The sequence below is a fragment of the Echeneis naucrates genome, chromosome 9, assembly GCF_900963305.1.
Source record: "Echeneis naucrates chromosome 9, fEcheNa1.1, whole genome shotgun sequence".
Lineage (NCBI taxonomy): Eukaryota > Metazoa > Chordata > Actinopteri > Carangiformes > Echeneidae > Echeneis > Echeneis naucrates.
This window is the reverse complement of record NC_042519.1, coordinates 17915608-17934940: the sequence shown is the minus strand read 5'-3', so window position 1 is coordinate 17934940 and position 19333 is coordinate 17915608. Positions and strand designations below refer to the sequence as shown.

The 19333-nt window shown below is 43.0% G+C and overlaps 1 protein-coding gene across 1 annotated transcript; it reads left to right on the top strand.

Annotated features, from left to right (window-relative positions):
* The first annotated feature begins 2000 nt into the window (after nt 1–2000).
* On the top strand, nt 2001–19264 carry LOC115049295 (A disintegrin and metalloproteinase with thrombospondin motifs 12-like). Its single transcript, XM_029511386.1, has 24 exons — nt 2001–2255; nt 2340–2698; nt 7876–8053; nt 8180–8388; nt 8496–8579; nt 9205–9329; nt 9442–9591; nt 10245–10388; nt 11185–11329; nt 11421–11513; nt 11671–11816; nt 11934–12103; nt 12526–12659; nt 12872–12992; nt 13927–14171; nt 14485–14626; nt 14720–14846; nt 15139–15349; nt 15486–16607; nt 17107–17259; nt 17411–17587; nt 18024–18170; nt 18262–18415; nt 18524–19264. Exons 1-24 carry the CDS (start codon nt 2135–2137, stop codon nt 18637–18639), a joined length of 4773 nt encoding a protein of 1590 aa, XP_029367246.1. The 5' UTR covers nt 2001–2134; the 3' UTR covers nt 18640–19264.
* Nucleotides 19265–19333: the final 69 nt, after the last annotated feature.

Below are 19333 nucleotides of genomic sequence, written 5' to 3'. Positions count from 1 at the left end.
AGTCCTGGTCTGGTTTTTTGCATCAAACTTTGTTTATTCATTCAGATGTCTTCACATTAAATAGGTGCTGATTTGGACTCTTCCTGTAGTTTGCACAGATCTGACACCTGTTGGGTTGACACAGTTCACTGTATGAATACAAAACATTTTAAAAAATGTCATTTTTGACCTCGGAATATTTCTGGTGTTCTTTGTTTATGCAGCCGTGTTAGTGGCTGTCTTATTATATGTCTTCTGCTGCTGTTGCTTTTGCAACAGAAATCTTAATCTCTATATGATAAGACGATTAGATAAAGTTTATAACGCTTGAATCCTCTAAAGAGAAAATAAATTTTGAACTTGTACCTTGGAGCCAGTACAATGGCAAAAGTTTCACTTTTTTCTGAGAACAATTAGCTCTGATGAAGACCACAGGAAAGGACTGAAAGCTTGTGAACAGGCAAATTTAGTGATTATATTGTTTGTTACAATCCATTTCATTTATATAAATTCAATTAGAATTATAATCAAAATTTTTTTGGGGGGGTATTACCATTTTTAGTTTATCTTCAGAGTAAAGTAAGATGACCTGCTAAAACATTAATCTGAAACTGAAGGATTTAGGAAATAGTGATAAACAACTGTGATTAAAAAAACTTCTCAGACCTGTTCCTCAGCACAACACAAGAAAGTTTTTATGAGGAATGTGGCCACAATCTTTCCGTGTTAATTCCCTTCTCTCCCACCTAAGACTAACAAAAGCTCCTGATTATTTTCCAGGTTGAGGCATTTCACAGTCTGTTGCACATTACTGTAACGGGTACTTCTGGGGGTCAGTTTGGATAATGTGTCTGAGGATGATATGGGAGCGACTCATTCTGGGACTGTTTTCTGTATCCTTGGCAATGCGTCTCTTTTCAGGGGGTGAACTGGCTGCCTGTTGCAGTAACATACAGGAATATATGATGTAATATGACGCATCAGGTCTCTAAACTCTTCCCCTGATACAAACACATTAGATCACTTTGATTTAGAGAGTTAGTTGTGAGCAATAAGAAAGATTCAACTCCATTCGTGTGTCCACAAAGCACCCAAAAAAACCAATAGTTCAATCCTGCAACTTTCGCACAAGGCAGACATTCCAGATGTGTAGTAACACAACACACTACTTGTTCTTTAATGTTAGGGTGTGTTAATTCCTGTAAGGCAGGGCTTGTTAGCTCTCAAATAGCATTTTTTTTTTTTTTATCTTTAACACAAGGAGCTTACTGCTGACTGATTTAATTGGTCCTTTCGGTGGAGCACCCCAGTATGGTCCATTAATGTTGTTATTGTTGCCTTCTCTTGGAGGGGAGAGGGAGAGGCGTGGTCAGGGTTGACTGAGATCAATTCAAGGCCGAAGTCTGTGTAGAACTTTGGACTTCAATTGTTTTTAGCAGGGATTATAATTTGCAACACTCATCTCCTTTCTAAGACAGCTAGAACATCGAACATACTTGTATAATAGGATAGATAGATAAGTTGATGCACACAATTCCTGCATCTTGTACACTGGGATCTCATTTCTGGCTTATTATTAATTGATATGTATACTCCCAAAAGCTGTAAATATAGAGTGAACGCTTGTTTTTCCTTTGACCTCAAATAAGACTGAAGCATGTGTGCTGTCTGTCGTTTCTCTCTTCGAGCTGTTGGTTTTTCATGAAATAAAGAGATCTGCACAGGTGCTCCAAAGTGCATGGATGGAGGTGTTGACAGATCACATGTTCTCTGTTATAGCTGCCATCAAACGTACAAAGAACTGAGGAAGTCTGCCGTTTGCAGGTTTTCCGATGCTGCCACTGTATTATCCCCTCTATAGATCCATACAATGGTCCAAGTACCACGTTAATGCTTTTCTGGTGGATATGCAGTGAATTATCTGGCATCAAAAGGTCCCAGATTAAATGACAAGTCGAGACACAGACGGGTTTCTTCAACTCAATGGAGCTCCCGGCTCCTGCAGGGAAGGAGCCACTCCTCCCCTCCTTCCTCCTCAGACTCTGATCCGGCTCCCAGTCGTCTCCCTTCGTCAGCTCGTCCAATGTCATGACACAGTGGTCGCCGCAGCTCCCCGGACTCCTTCCCAGAGCTTTGACTTTGGATACGTGAAATAATGCGATGTTCGCAGGAGTGGCCGGTTCTTTCTCTGCTGCTGCACTTAGTTTTCGCTCTGGCAGCCGGCCACGACGAGCTCTCCGGCTCCGGCGGACTCCTCTCCCTGTTTGCACAGCGAGGTCAGTTCTGCGGAGGTTCTGTGCGCGCCTGGATTTGCATGCATGTGAAATGAGTGCATTAACACTGACTCCGTCCCCCTCCAGGTCAGCTGTCCCGGTCAGACCTGTCCGTTGTCCACCCGGAGAAAACCAGCGCTGATGGAGAGTTTGTCTCCCACTCTCTGGCTCACCACTTCACATGTGGGAGAGTCAGGCGTGACCTGCGACCCCTTCCTCCGGAGGGACAGGTTTACTATAAGGTCAGCTACAAAGGCCGAGCTCTGCTGTTCAATCTGACTGCCAACAACAACCTGCTTTCGAGCGACTACGTCCTGGAGAGGAGGAACGGCAGCGCCAACAGGACCGAGCATCGCCTCTCCGGGGGGAACTCCTGCCACCTCCTCGGCACTGTGGAGGACTCAGGCCTGAAGGGCACTGCTGCCATCAGCACCTGCACAGGCCTGGTAAGGCGCACACTCTGAGACACACAACATGACAATATACTCAGTGTTAACTTCGCTGTCACTCATCAGATTGAGCTCTTCACCCATAACACTCTTTTCTAAATTTACCGTGAGGGTCTTAAATCTCTGGGAGATCTGGTATGTGGTTTAGGCAGTCTTGGGCCGTTAAACAAACCCCTTACATCTGACAGTGGCCTGTCTGTTAGTTTCACCCTCAAAGACTTCCTGACACTATTTGCAGAAGGACTGTGCTGCAGACCGACTGACGGCTGCTGCTCTTCGGCCAACCGTGAGACCCTTTTTGTCTTCTTAGCCTTTCAGATGTTTTCCTCTCTATTTTCACCCACATCCATTCATTCTCTGTCTGGTCTGCAGAAAGTCTTTGTAACCCCCCAGCCCCCCTCCGTTGTCCTATCCTAAAATAGAGCTTCAGTAATTGATTGTGGCACAGTTCTATAAACTAGAACAAGAAGTTTTGACATATGGAGGGACAGGAAATGGGGCCATGCATTTAGTTCAGAGATTTTCTTTTTTTTGGGGGGGTGGGGGCTTTTTCTTTTTTTAAACTTCAGCTTTAATGTGTTGGCTTTAATGTCTAAATGAAGAAATAGTAAAACTACAAAAGAAAGCGAAAGACAGCTGGACAGCAGAAATTTGAGTGAGGGACTCAACGTATGAGGAATTTTTGATTGTGAAAAGAAATGTGCACCACGTGCTAATTTTTGAATGGACTTCTGGTGTACTCACTGCTGCATATGTAAACTTTAAAGACCTTTATTCACCAAATGAGAACACCACTTTGCATTTTGGGGAAAAAGAGCTCATCTAATTAATTAATTTTCAAAACAAGCAAATAGTGAAAGGATCGGGAAAAGGAGGAGCCTGGAGCCACTGAAATGATGGGATTTGTCAGTTTTAGTCATGAAGAATGTTTCAGTGCTCATGTTTGATTGTGTCACAGCAGGAATTCCTCTCCTGCAGGGTCTTGCCTCCAGTCTCTGTTAGGTTTGTGTGGTTTGCACTGCCTCTTCCTGCCAAATCATGTAAATGAAATTCATTTATTACATCAGACTAAAACCAACAAGACTGAAATGACAGCCATCCACCCGTTACGTCCCTGTCATTTACATGTGCCCTACTTTTCACGCTCTCGGGTTTTTCTCAATGGAAAAATGACATTGAAAAGTCCATTTATCTGCAACCTGCTTTTTTTTCCCCCTCTTCTGCTTCCCTTCAATCCTGAATGCCCCGGTTTGTCCCTTCCCTCCAAACTACCAGTGAAACCACTGTGATTTATTATCCTGATTTTCTGTGCAGAGGTTTATAGCAGTTTAAACCACAGAGAAACCACTAAACAGTAAGAGTCAGCCAGACAGATGTGGGGAGGGAAGCCCTGCCAGCTGGTGTGGAGGTTACTCCCCCCTCAGAGAGCAGATTCAGATGGACTGCTGCAAAAAATGAAAACATGACCCTCATTCCCCCAAGTTAGTCAGGATTAAATAAACAGGAAGCATAAAGAATATGCCAAACATTTATGGAGGATTTATAAGAGATGTTGTGGGAGTATAAGATAAGCAATGAGTGATTTCTGAGTGATTTCCAGCAATCATAAGATCATTCTAGGGCAGCACAGTTGGTAGAGTAGTTAGCGCGCATGCATGTTATTCCAGCGTCCTGGGTTTGACTCCGACCTGTGCTGCATCTCTCCCTACTTCCTGTTGGCCTCTCTGCCACTTGCTTTTGCTCGGAGTAAAGGTATAAAATCCCCAAAAAATAATACTTAAAAAAAGACCATTGTACTTTTTAAAAAAGAAAAATTACCTTAGTAAGATGATGTGACCAAACATATTGTTTTGTTAATGCAATATTTCAAACCCCATATTAATTTAAGGATGTTTGAGACAGAAAAGTAAAAAAGTAATTTCCATTTAGAGAAGTCGGAACCAAAGAAAGTTTGATGTTTTTCAGTCAGTAAATTACTTAAAGGATTCATTTATTAGCGAAATATGCTCCAATAAATACATGATGTGACTGCTGTCGGCCTTTCTGGCACAGAACAGGAACTGGAGCAGAATCATGTCATTTAAATGCTGTAAAAGCCCCAATGTGGTGCCTGCTGCCACATTAACACCTCTACATCCTGTCATGTTTACTTTCAGCCTCTGGTTGTGAAAACAGTCAAGTTTGCTCAAACGAATAGCTGCTGTACCTCAATTAACTATACGATACATATCTGTCATCATCTGGCATCTTTACTTTGTAAAATTTACTGCACGTGGTCCTACAACCTGCAGAACCAGAGCAATATGTGTGCAGGTTGTTGTCCTCGTTCTCTTCTCTGGGAAATTTAAGCAAAGCAGCAGCGTTCTCAGTGGAGTCTCTGGTAATCCCTGAGGCACAAAACAAAGCAAGGGCATGCAAGTGCAAACCTATTAAATGGGTATTTTCTAACTGAAATGCATGTTTCTTCTCACCATGCAAATGAAAAATGATAATGTCTTTGACCCCTGTGGAAGAAATTAGCTCGGAGGCAGCCTCAGCTTGTGAAGAAAATAAGTAAATAAAATGAATGCAATGAAACCAGCAATTATCTAGAAACTCGTAAAAATAAATAGAAGTGTGTTTGTTCGAAAATTGTTATGATTAATCTTATTGCAGTAATGAGCACCATCTGCCCCCACCTCTCCTTCTGTCCCACTAATCACTACTGAGGCCACAGGCAGTGTAACAGCGGAGACTTTATTCCAGACCCAGTTGGCCAGCACTACAAAACACACAGAAGCAGGAAACAAAGGTAAAGCAGTTCCACATGGTTAACGTATCTAGAACCCAGACCTGTGTTATGGTAACCTCCCCTGGCTCTGCCACCTCACATCCAAACACACTTCCTCCAGTTCAGAGCGAGGGGGGGGTTAATGGAGAGGGGAGGGGCCGGAGGTGACGGGGAAAGAGAAGAGGCGGTGAAAGGGCAACGTGAACTCCAGTGTGAGGTTGTTTCAGCTGGCAGGGCGTTGAGGATTTAGGGCAAAAACTGTGCCAGAGTAATCACCGATTTTTATTCAGATGGGAAACAAAGTCCTTTTTGGTATTCTGTCAAGCTGCCTCTGTTTTGTTTTTTTTTTTTAAAGACAGCCATCGAACAGGATCTGCACACAGTAATTGAAGGATCACAACTAACACCATAAGCACACTGTTCAGGCAGAGCCTTGCAGGCTGAGCTGCACAGTTGGGTTGTATTTGCTATGCAGATCATACAGATCATGCAGAGAAAAGGTCTGCATGTTTGGATGGGCCTCACTGTAGCATTCCTTCCCGGTTGATGGGCCTGCTTTTCTCTCCTGGGACCCCCTCGGTTTAGTTTAACACTCTAGAAAGCATATAGCAGACAGTAAGGACGTATGATAACAGAGAATATGATCATAGCCCGCCTTTTGTCTCGCAGGGAGATGCTGCAAATGCACAAACAAACCGTAATCCTGTCACAGTGTGTGGATGAGATACAGTACAGAGCAACAGTGAAAGCAGCTGAATGTTTTCTGAGCAGGACTTGTGGGAAACTTACCCAGCTGACCGAACACATATCAGTTTGCATGCTTTGTGGATGAGTCCTCTGCAGCTCTGGGACCTTTGGCTGAGCGCCACATTCTGGGGTATCTTTTCTCTGTATCTTTTCTCAACATTTCATTTAATCAGACAAAAAATAACCAGGACTTTTGTAATGTTAATGTTGCTGTTATGGTGGTTTTAGATAAACAAACAAGACCGAGCAGTTCAGTTGCATTCTACAAAGTTTCTGTTGTAGTTTGTGGACACTGTTGTATATTTCCCTTATCTCATTTTACAAGATTCCTTGCAACAGGTGGTGTAATGCAGTCTGTCCAAAGGAGGCGTTACTTCACATTTGGACTTTCTGAATTCCCTTATTGGGATGACAGAAGTGATTTAGACTGATGAGTGAATGTGGTCCCAGCTTCTTCTTCTTTTTTTTTTTTGTCTTCCAAGAGGTCCGTGGAAAAGTTGTCAGGATGACCCAGAAAGCTGAGCAGTGTGTAACTGCAGTAAACAGCAGGGTGAACCTTCAGAGCAACTGGCCAAACTGTAAGCACTACATGGCCTAATTTTTCACATCTGCCTTTGGCTCCTTAAATACTGAGAAGAAGCCCAAGAAATCGGAGAACATACTACAAGGGTTTTTATGTTGTATCTTGGGTACATTGAGTCAGTGTGTGAACACATCAAATCCCAAAATAAATTTTTCTTCTGTACTAAGTTGTACTTTTGCAGGCTCTTGAAAGGAAAATAAATCCCTCTGTCATTCTCTGCTTTTGTAAATTGGTTTAGTGCGGGAGGGAGGGGTTCATCCCAGAACAGTCTGGGCATGTTTGAACACAAATCCCACACACACACACACACACACACACACGCCTTGATGAAGAGAACTTGCAAACAATAAGTTGGAGGTGGAACATTCATAATGTGCATGTTTGCAAGAAACAGAGTTTTGACAGGGCCCTCCTTTGCGTGTTTGTTTGCATGTGTGTTTTGATGTTAATGTATTTGTAATGTGCGTGAGGACGTGTATCTCAGTACTTGTCTATGTGTGTGTTCAAAAGAAGATCTCAGTCTGCTAATGAACAGCCTGCGCCAGTAAGAACATGCATGGCATACTTAGGAGGAAGTTGTCATGTTGCTGCTGCAGCTGACACAGAATGTGCCTAAGGGAAGGAGGAAAGTTCATATTCAGATCTGTTGACTTAGGATGGATTTCGCCCTGATGGGACCTTTTCAGCACACTTTACAAGAGAACATCATCTTACTTTTTATGTGCAGCAATTATCGAAAAAGGACAATTTTTGGTGATTTGCTGTTCCACATAAATGCTATAAGGAAAAGCATGCTAATTAGTAGTCTGTAACTTTACTCACAGTCTGAGCATTTGCAATTTAAGAGACTTAAGGCTTTGTTTGAAAAGATTTGGGGATAAGAAATAATTGTTTTCATTTTAATTACAACTCAGAGCTGCAGCTGAGTAGAAGTCATGTATAGTAACTGAGCCAGATGTGGTCAGCTGTCTTCTCAGTGGACAGGAAGTAACTGATGAAAACCTAAACTTGCTCTTTCTCATCTCAATCATTTCTGCTCAATGTATAATGAACTGTGCACTTTGTTTTCCTCAGAGAGGCTTCTTTTCGCTGCCAGAGGGACAGTATTTTATTGAACCCATCCAAAAATCTCCGGATGACCACGCAGGGACTCCAGAGCCCCACGTTGTCTATCCAAGAGTTACGACAGAGAGTCAAAGAAAAAAACGCAGCCTTGATTCCAAAGAGACCCCCAGCTCGTGTGGAGTCCAAGGTGTGTGACTGAAATGGAGTATCTATGTGTGTGGACTGTACTGCAGGTGTTTAAGTGTCCATGTGTTAACTAAGGATAAGCCACATGTGTTGGCCAAGTGATGTCTTCCATTATCCACACTTCCAGATGCTCCAAGTGACTCTGTCCGGGCAGAGAGGGAAAGGGAGGAATGGGAGAGGGAGCAGCAGATGGGGGAGGACCGGGCCCAGTCCCGCTCGCAGCGCTCGGTCAGCAGGGAGCGGTGGGTGGAGACCATGGTGGTGGCTGACTCCAAACTCATCGAATATCACGGCAGTGATAATGTCGAGTCCTACATCTTTACGATCATGAACATGGTGAGGGGTTAAAATTTGTTTTGTTTTACTTACCTTTGCTCTTGTCCAATCAAAGTTTCTGAATACGTGAAATATTTCTAAGCTGTAAATGATCTTAATGTTTGCAGGTGGCAGGAATCTTTCATGATGCCAGTATTGGGAATGCCATCCATGTCATCTTGGTGCGACTCATCTTGCTGCAGGGAGAAGAGGTAAAACTTACTTGGTGGAAGTGTTTTATGGCACTTTCACTTTCATGTGTCATCATTTTTGCTTTGGCAGTATAAATCATGTGCACATCTAGCAGCAAGGATATACTGTCAAGGAAATTGTCTCTTTTAAATGGTTCTAGTTGTAGTTCCTCACACTCAAGCATCCAAACCCTCTTTAACTCAACAAGAATCCCAAAAACTTTGTTTCCCATATGTTGTATTGCTCAAACTTACTGTTGAACTTTTATAATTGTCACAGTTTGCCTCATAAAGAATAAATATTTTTCACCTGTCATGTTGGAATGTCATCCTAAGTAGAGCACAAATGTAATTACTGCCATTAAAAATGGCTGCGTTCCATTTGGCTGAGGTAGATCCAGGACGGTGTGGATGGCTTGAACACTTGATTGAACTGAGCCCATTTTCTTCACAAAATTCGTTCCACCTGTGTTTCTAACTGCTGTGTCAGCAGGTGTGTAATTAACAACCCCTTTACAAAGGAAGGTCACTTTTCCTCAGGGCTCAAATTAATCTTAAGGTAATCAGTTATAATAGGATTCAAATAGAAATCTGAATGATGCTAAAATGCACAGAATGATATTTCTGATTCTGCCATTTGTTTCAGAAAGGACTCAAGATTGTTCACCATGCAGACACCACATTGGCCAGTTTCTGTGCCTGGCAGAAAAACCTCAATCCTCAGAGCGACACACACCCTGCTCACCATGATCTGGCTGTTCTGGTGACCAGGCAAGTCACACACACAACAGACTCCAATGAAATGGATAAAGTCTTTGATCTGATGCTGACCCCTTGTGAAAATATGTGTAGACATTGATTTGTGCTCCTACCTCCCCCTTAGGAAAGACATCTGTGCTGGCATGAACCAGCCCTGTGAGACGCTGGGTCTGTCTCATCTGTCTGGGATGTGTCAACCACACCGCAGCTGCAACATCAATGAGGATTCAGGACTACCTGTCGCTTTCACCGTTGCTCATGAGATGGGCCACAGGTTTGTGTGTGTGTGTGTGTGTGTGTGTGTGTGTGTGTGTGTGACCTGCATAATACCGTTATCACAACAATGGGCTTTGTGACCAAGAGAGCATCTTGTTCCCATCATCTGTTACTATGAAATATACGTTGTGTCATCAAATCTCCTAGAATTAATATATCAGCCTATTAGTGGTTTGGCTGCAGGCAAATACTTGCTGGGATCTAGTAACTAGACATCAAAAAATTGATACATGAGATTAGTGTGACGTGGTTGTCTATTATTTGGTGATAGTGAAAATAAATGGAAAGAAAAATTTGTCTTTTATCTACTGAAGTGCTTTGTGGCGTTGTGGAGTAGCTTCAGCGCCACTTCACTCAGAAGACACCAGTTTTACGAAATCTTACTGATAAAATAAGAGTTGGTGTAGCTGCTGGTAATGAGGATGGACGATTAAGTGGATGTAGGGCTTCTATACTATATGTTAATATAATGTCTTACTTTTATGCACAAATTGTCAGAGCATCATGTGAATAAATTAATGTGCATCAGAGACCTAATTCAGATTGAAAAACTTGAAGCATGCAGACCTGTAGGCCTCCACTGTGACATCCTAATCCCCTCTGTGTAATGATAATATGATAATTGGTCACATTGGTTGTGTTTGGGTGCAGCTTTGGAATCCATCATGATGGCCAGGGGAACGACTGTGAACTGGAGGGGAGGCACCCATTCATCATGTCCAGACAGCTGATGTATGACAGCTCCCCTCTCACATGGTCCTCCTGCTCCAAAGAATACATCACGCGCTTCCTCGAGTATGTCTGAGTTTATCTACTATTTTACAGCCATGAAATTCAAATATTATTTTTTTTCATACCATTTTTTCTTCACAGGGAACACACACTATGCGAAACTGCCAGGGTTGTGAAATCATTATGAGAACTAGATAAAAGAAAAGGTGGTGGTGTAGAGTTGAATGGAGGCTTTGAAATCCATGATCCAAAAAACACAATGGGTGGGAACTTTGTTGGAATTAAACACGGTTTAAATAACATAAGAGAGCAGCAAAGAAGAGCAGTGCAAAATAATCTCAATTCACTGAAAGCCAAAACATCCAGAATGAAAGAAAAGCAGGCTCTAAAGTGTTGCAAATGTTTGCTTTGACTCTCATTATTTTCTTTTTAAAACAGTCGATGATTGATTGAAGAATTCTTTTGTGACAACAACAATTTCACCTCGAGCTCCTGCTGAGTCAGAGCCAGTGTTCAGAGCTCATGCTTGTTGACCTCTGACCTGTGAATGAGCATGTCTTGCTGTTAGAACAGTTTCCTCTTGACAAGGGAGGTTTCTCTTGTGTTTTTCTATTTACCTATTTAATATAAAAATGTATTAGGAGACTGTCATGTGGATTATAAAAGCATATTTACTGGCATGTTTTGTCATGACATAAAGTTTGTTTATATATTTTTTTATTTACCAAATGTTCAAAGCGTCCTGGTACACAGCGAAGGACCATTCTTTCCTACTGTACTGATATTCTCATTTCCTTACTCTCAGCACCTTGTGCCCTATTTTCTCTCAAAAAGTCACACATTTCTTTGCCTGCCTTAGTCGTGGCTGGGGTTTCTGTCTGGATGACCGTCCCTCCAAGAGGGACCTAACGACCCCACTGGCTCGCCTTGGTGTCCGCTACACCACACACCATCAGTGCCAGCTGCAATATGGCCCAAATGCAACCTTCTGCCCTGAGATTGATGTGAGTATTTTCCGCTTCAAGAGACAAACTGAAAAGAAAAAAAAAAAAAGAATAAATAGAGACCTTTGGCCATTTTGCATCTTTCTTTCAGAATGTTTGCCAGATTCTTTGGTGTTCAGTGAACGGATCATGTCGCTCCAAACTGGACTCGCCCATTGACGGCACTCGGTGTGGACCAGAGAAGGTGGATGGTGGCAGTTGCTTTGTCCTGTTAGAGTTTGGGTTTCATTTGCCTTGGGCAGGACATGACTGCGGATATGAGAATGATGCTGGCGCAAAGTCTTTAGTATTAAATGTGTCATATTACCTGTGAATGATCTCATCACCATTTTTTCCTTCAGTGGTGTATCTCAGGAGAGTGCGTCATTGTCGGTAAACTCCCAGAGACGGTGAATGGAGGTTGGGGACAGTGGAGTACCTGGTCTCACTGTTCCAGGACCTGTGGTACAGGTGTTCAGTCAGCCGAGAGGGAATGTGACAGCCCCAAGTAAGAGCACATCTGAAGTCTTTGTTCCCGCTCAAGCTAAACTTGTCAAGTCTCTTAAGAAAGGACTGAAACAAAACTGATCACCCGGTTCAAAGTGTCCCACTGTCTTCCTTCCAGACCAGAATTTGGAGGCAAGTACTGCACTGGAGAACGAAAGCGGTATCGGACTTGTAACACAAAACCTTGCCAGAACAATAAACCCACCTTTCGAGAGATGCTGTGCAGTGAGTTTGACACTGTGGCCTACCATAATGAGTTCTACCAGTGGGTTCCTGTGGCGAACACACGTAAGTTGTCTGCAGATCCACAGACAACCATCCTATTTCATGTGTCAGCCAACAGAGGACAGCATTTACACTGAAAAGGCATCAAGAATAAAACTTAGTCTGAGTGGGCACAAAAACATGAAAGTGCTACTTGTTGTACTATTTGTAAAGTACTGTTTGTTGTGTTATTGCATTAACTTGCACACACACACACACACACACACACACACATATATATATATATATATATATATATATATATATATATATATATACATATGTATAGTTATACATTTTTTTTTATCTATTTTTTTAAAAAATGAATCATCAATTCCCAAGACAGTTTGGCTCGACATAAGTAAAACTTTACAAATCATTTATCTAATCCTTCGCCAAAGTGGAATGTAAATCTCTGCCCCCCCCCATCTCATACCCATCTCTAGTAAATCCCTGCGAGCTGCACTGTCGACCAGTCAATGAGTATTTTTCAGAGAAGATGCTCGACACGGTGACGGACGGAACGCCATGCTTCATGAACAATAAATCCAGAAACATCTGTGTCAACGGTGTGTGCAAGGTAGTGTGGCTGGGTAAGAGACTAAAAGTGGCTGGAGGGGGTTCTAGTGGAGCGTAGTATGAGACGTGCTGCAGTGCAACTATGATTTATCTGAGGGAGGAGATTTTTTTTTTTTTTTTTTTTTTTAATGTAAACCTCCATCTTATGTTACAATAATGTGTCTGTGGCTGTGTTTTTACGTGTTTGTGTGTGTGTGTGTGTTTGTCCTGTAGGAGGTGGGCTGTGACTATGGCATCGACTCAAATGCGGTGGAGGACCGCTGTGGAGTTTGTTTGGGTGATGGCACAAGCTGTGAGATGGTTTACAAGTCGTTCGACCGAGCTGAAGGCTTTGGTGAGTTCAACACAAAGGATATTTGAACAGCTGAAAACAAATTTAATTATCAAGACAAATACAGAGAAATGAAACAATTATAAGGTTGTAGTAACACAAAACAGACAAGCTGTTTAATGAGAAAAAGCTTTGGTGTGACGCAGCAGAGGAGTGTGAAAAGGCTTGAGATTCAAATTTATGTTGGAAAGTCATGTCAGGACAGTTCATTAGAATTACACCATTGTGTTGTTTCTTTGTTGCCATGGCAACCTTCTATCTATTCCACACTGTGCAGCTGTTTGTCCTGCTGTACTTGGCTGGTGTAACGTGTGCGAATGTGTAAGTGTGTGAGTGTGTGTGTGTGTCTCCCGGCAGGCCCAAGTTTGCGTTTGTCTGAAGATACACATTTCTTTGGCCGACTTTGCTATAATTGGAAAAGTATAATTCACCGGCTAAATCAACATACCATGAAGACAGATTAATGGACAAAGAGGCTCTAAAACAGTAAAACCATCCCTCTTTTCTCCCCGCTCCCTTATTCTGTGTGTGTTTGCCCCACACAGCATCCTTTCCAGATAACCGGCCCAGATGTGTAAGACTTCAAAAGGCCTAGACCAAGGGCAAACCTCCCCCCTCCTTTGCACAAACACAGAAACACACACACCTTCCCACAAACATCATTAAACTCCAGAGACCCACTCATAGCTGCTTTCGTCCTCCCCCATCCACACACAATAAAAAACAGAGACAGGGCAGTGCCCCCCACGCCGAATATGCACACGTACACACACAGACACAGACACACACACATGCCAACCGCCCCCACAGACTGAGCCCACCCTCTATTAAAGATCAGAGAGAAACTGTCTGGTAGTCTGGATGTGAGTGTGTTAGCAGCCATGGTGGCCCATCCATTACCTCGCTGTGACTCTGACTCCCCTCCCGACTCTCCCAGGGTACGTGGATGTGGGTGTGATACCTGCGGGGGCGCGGGACATCCTGGTGAAGGAAGTAGAGGAGGCAGGTAACTTCCTGGCTCTAAGGAGTGAGTCGTCCGAAGAGTATTTCCTCAATGGCAACTTTATCATCCAGTGGAACGGGGAATACGAGGCCGGTGGGACGACTTTCTACTATGAACGCAGCGGAAATATGGAGAATCTCACTGCTCCTGGGCCCACTAAAGAGCCAATTGTCCTCCAGGTAGGCCCACATACCACTGTGTCTACATGCTGTTTAATGTAACTCTTCATTTTCAAACTTAGAAATGTCCCATTGCTGTAAAAGGTATAGCAATCATCAGAAATTTATATATTTATTCCCAGTGTCATTGTTACCAACAAATGAAATTGAATGAATTGTTTTTATAGCGTATAGCCACACCAGATAATGCAATCAGAGAGTATGAAAACTCTCGTATCTCTTTGTCTGATATGATTCTATGTTTACATATAAGTTACAATATATCGGTCCTGTTGAACAGATCCTCTGCATAATATTCCTTATGGTTGTCCAGTTGCTGTTTCAGGAGAAGAACCTGGGTATAAAGTACGAGTACATTATGAAGAAGACCAAAGAGACGGGAAATGAGATTGTTCAACCTGTCTATAATTGGAGACACGGGGCGTGGACAGACTGCAGCACCACCTGTGGCTTAGGTTCATTGTGGATTTGACCAGGCAACATTTTTACTCTCTAATTTAGTAACTTTACATTTTAATTATGTCCATCTGACTTCCCGTCTGCTTCAGGTGAGCAGCACCAGCCGATGCTGTGTTTTGAGGTGGACGTGGGCGTGGTGGATGAGTCTCTTTGCGACCAAAACAGCCGACCAGACGACAGGCACAGAAAGTGCAAGACCGTGGATTGTCCTGCAAGGTCCTTAGCCTCAAATGCCCATTTTTCTGTCGCTGCATGTATTGATGATCTTTGGATGTTTCCACATATACCTATCAACTATTATAGTTGGTTTGAAAAGAAATGTTATTTCACGGTCTAATTGTTTCAAGTGATACTGGCTTCTCTCCACCGGCCTAGAGCAGCAAAAAGAACACATATTCTTTTGTGCAACTTACCATGTGCTTCGCGTATATTTTTGAATGCCATCAAATCACTTTTCGAAGCAGCTTCTTTCCTCACCCTCTTTTCTTCTTCATCCCTTCACCTCCAGGTGGTGGGTCGGAGGTTGGCAGCAGTGTTCAGCCATCTGTGGATCAGACGGCGTGAGAAAGCGAACGGTGCTCTGCGTCCGAACAGTTTCAGGGGAGGAAAGGGTGCTGCACCCTGTGGAATGCAAGCACCTCCTCAAGCCTAAACCCGTGGTGCCATGCAACAGAGACGTACAGTGTGGACAGGACTGGGTAGTCGGGAACTGGGAAGAGGTGATCCTTTTGTTCTGTTTCCTAGAATATTTTCTAATTTCCTAATTTCGGTCAGTCCACAGTTATTTTTCTTGATCGTATTGCTTTCTTTTCGTTCTGAGTCAGCGTTTCATTTGTGTTCTATTTTCCGTCGCAGTGCCCAGTCACATGTGGAGGAGGCGTTCGCTCACGCACAGTCACGTGTGCACTAGCACCCAAAAAGACCTGCGACGTCTCAACCAAACCTCGATCCAGATCACTGTGTGCCCTGCAGAGTTGCCCTAATTCAAGTCTGCGAAGACGACCTGGGCCTCCCCCTAAGTACCGCCGTGTTTACCCACCGAAGAGTCACCCCACCAAGAGGCCTGGTTCACCTACGCAGCCTCCCATGAGCACCACAGCCACAGCCACACCGACGGCCGCTAAAACCACCACCAAAGAAACTACAACTGCATTCATCCCTACCACCACATCCACTTCAACCTCGAAAACCACAATCCCTGAAATCATAGACAGCGATGATTATGAGTTCAATGTTGTGAGGAAAAATGGGGTGAAGAGAGGGAAAGTTTTCCCTTCGAAATCCAGTAATCTGGAAAAGGACAGGAAAGCAACTGACGTGGAAGAGGAAAACATGGAGGGAGAGGAAGGAAGTACGCCAAATGTGGAGATGTACACTCCAGGATATGATTATGTTGTTGAGGATCGGACAACAGAGGAGGAGGCAATCATTGACCTGGATGTTTTTACCACAGTTACATCACTCAAAAATCCCCTTAAATCATCCACTTTACAAACAATTCCATCTACCATGCACACAACCACCACAACTACCTACTCCACCCTACGCACCAGAACTGAAACTTGGGAAAAGACCACTCATCACTTGTCCAACCCCCACACCAGTCCATACAACCCCTGGACACACAGAGCTCCACTCACCACTCCAGTGTACAAGAGCCGCTCGCCCCCGTCGAAAACTGGCTTCCACACAACACAGGCTCCCACCACAACTGCAAGAAAGCTCTTCACCACCGCAGTATCACCCCAATCAACAGTAAAGAACATTAAAGTGAAGAAACCTGCCACGACACCCAAGAAAAATATTTCTGCTCCTCGTGGTAAAAAGCCCTCGTCAAGGCCCAAAGGCAGTCGCTCCAAGAGCCACAACCAGCAACCAAAAGGTCCCGTGGGTGGCTCCACCGGTGACCAAAGTAACCTCATGGCCAGAGAGCCAGTCAGCATGGATATATTTTGGGTAGTAGGGAACTGGAGTGAGGTGGGTGCAGTTGTTTTTATGACTACATGCTCTCCGTGCCAGTAAATGGTTTTGGTTCTTAAACTAAAGGCTTAACTAATGCTGAAAACTGAAATCTCAAAAAAATGAATTGCAGGTTATTGAAACATGTGATCTTTAAGTTTTAAGCCTTTTTTTTGTGGGAAAATAAAGTCATGGTGAGGACATAGAACTTTTTTTTTTTTTTTTTTTTTTTTTCAGTGAAGCTTTAGATTCCTACATTTTGATAAAATGAAATGCAGCAAACAATGAGGATGACAAAATAATCATATTTGTCTGATAATTTTATCCGAATGAGTTTCCAAAGCTGACAACTTTAATTTGCTTATATTAAACTAAATCACGCAAAACTTTAGTCTTTTAAGATGATCTGCCCAAAAACATCTAGTTTCTAAGAATATTCCATTACATTTCGCTTTAATTAGTATGCACACGTAAACCCAAACCTAGGTTTAACCAGGAAATTCTCCTGCTTCCCTAGTGTTCAACAACATGTGGGATTGGTGCCGTATGGCGAACAGTTGTGTGCAGCTCCCAGAATGATAAGGACTGTGCCGGCATGAAGAGGCCGGAGCCTGCACGCACATGTGAGCTGCAGCCCTGCGCTGCCTGGCAAAGTGGCAGCTGGAGCAAGGTGAGTAACGTTAGACTTCCTTCAGTCACTGAATCTGAGAAGTGAACTTCTCTTGCTACCTGCTAATTCCAATAAATATTTCCTATCCTGTCATTATGCTTGTTGAATAGTCGTGCTTTTCTGAGCCATATTATTCATAATATACCAACAGTGTCCAGATAGCTGCACAGCAGTGGGCAGGAGGTACCGTGATGTCCAGTGTGTAGATTCTCAGAGTAAACGTCCCCTCAGACCTTTCCATTGTCAAGCTGTGTCCAGCAGACCCCTCAGCACCTTGACCTGTCCCTACAAGCCCTGTTTGAACTGGAGTATATCACCCTGGGGTCCGGTAGGAGCATTGCACATATTAAATGTTTATATATTGCACTTTTTTAAAGGATTAAGTGGCGATAAATGTTTATATAAATTTATGTTACTTTTCGGGTTTCCTGTAAGATTCACCATACATATTTTTGTCATTTTGGGGAGTGAAGTCTTTAACTAACCCCATTACTGTCAAATACATTCTAACTTTTTTAACCCTTTTAAGAACAAATTGTTCTATGTGTGCTTTATTTCTGTACATTCTGGATATGGACTGATCACATTCGGCTAATTTGCATTGCAAGCTATTCACTTCAATGCATCAATTGACAGTTAAAGATGTTTCACCAGTTTAATAACATCCAACCATTGGCATGAGCATGTCGTAGGCGATATTTCCCTTTATTCCAATCTTTCCCGTGAAGCAGATACCTCACTTTAAACCTGTGTGTTTTTGTCAGTGTTCTGGCAGCTGTGGTGAAGGGATCAGGGAGCGGCTGGTGTTCTGTCCTCAGCCTCATCGCTGCAGCTCCACACTGAGGCCGAATGGCACAGAGCCTTGCAGCCTAAAGCCATGCCTTCAGTGGAAGGCCGGGCAGTGGGAGAAGGTCAGTCACGCTGGATCCAGATTCATTTGAGTCTCAATTTAAATAATACGACTTAAAATAGAACTGTGTGTGTTGGTGTTTGACTTTGCAGTGCTCTGTGAGTTGTGGTGGGGGTCAGCAGCTGCGTAAAGTCAGTTGCGTGAGTGACCGAGATTTGGCTGTGATGCCAAACAGCCTCTGTGAGAACATTTCCAAACCAGAAATTCTCAGGAAGTGCAATATGCAGGAATGCAAGACCACTACAGGTTTGTACGCACCATGCAATCAGTCTCTCCGTTTATCTGGCTCAGTTGGTTAGAGATCTCAGCGAATTCACTTCCCCTCGCTCACCGTGTGTATTCCTTCCTATGCAGGTTCAGTTTGCAGGAAGAACACCATGTCGTCACGCTTCTGCGACAAACTAAAGTTATTGGGTCGCTGCTCTCTCAGGTCGGTCCAAAGACAGTGTTGTGTCACCTGTGGCTCGTAGCCACGGTTACGCACACACGCACATTACAATGGGTGCCTCCCAACTACAGTAACACTCGCTGTATGTCCATGCAAAACCGGCTTAAAACCAAGTCCACAGACTGACATGTCCAAAACAAACTGCTACATACTGGAGGACGACAGCAAGCACAATCTAATCGGCACCAACAAACTTGGGTCTGATTAAATAAAGATTATTAATCGTAAAAATATGTAAACAAATTTTTGGACAAATTTTTGGGCATGCATTTTTGTTTATAGACATTAAAGTACACAAGGCACAAACACACCTTTTGATTACTCCATAAGGTCAAAGGTCAGTGCTTAAAGTCATATTCATGTCATCAGAAATGTTCACTAATTTAAATATTGCTTAAATTAAATACATTTTGTCCATTCATTCACAGGGAAGTGCAGTAACTCATTCAGAGCACGCTTAAAAGTCATCAAAAAATTCAGAAGCATAATTTAAAATGTGTGTAAACTCTGGTCATTACAAGAGTTACTCCCACACAGTTGTGATTAAATTGTAATATAAGATACAATACGCACTTTTTTTTATTCAGTAATTCTGTTTTATTTTTAATTTTTATTTTTGTTGTTGTTGGGTTTTTGGGTTTTTTTATTTTGGGTTTTTTTTTTGTTTGTTTGTTTGTTTGTTTGTTTGTTTTTTTTTTTTCAACTTTTCTAAGCTT

Bases quoted from the DNA above. Each gene is read 5' to 3' on its own strand.
- LOC115049295 (XM_029511386.1), top strand. From the start codon at position 2,135: ATGCGATGTTCGCAGGAGTGGCCGGTTCTTTCTCTGCTGCTGCACTTA. The intron at 11,330-11,420 runs GTGAGTATTTTC...TCTTTCTTTCAG, and splicing joins CCTTCTGCCCTGAGATTGAT to AATGTTTGCCAGATTCTTTG. The intron at 18,171-18,261 runs GTCAGTCACGCT...TTGACTTTGCAG, and splicing joins AGGCCGGGCAGTGGGAGAAG to TGCTCTGTGAGTTGTGGTGG.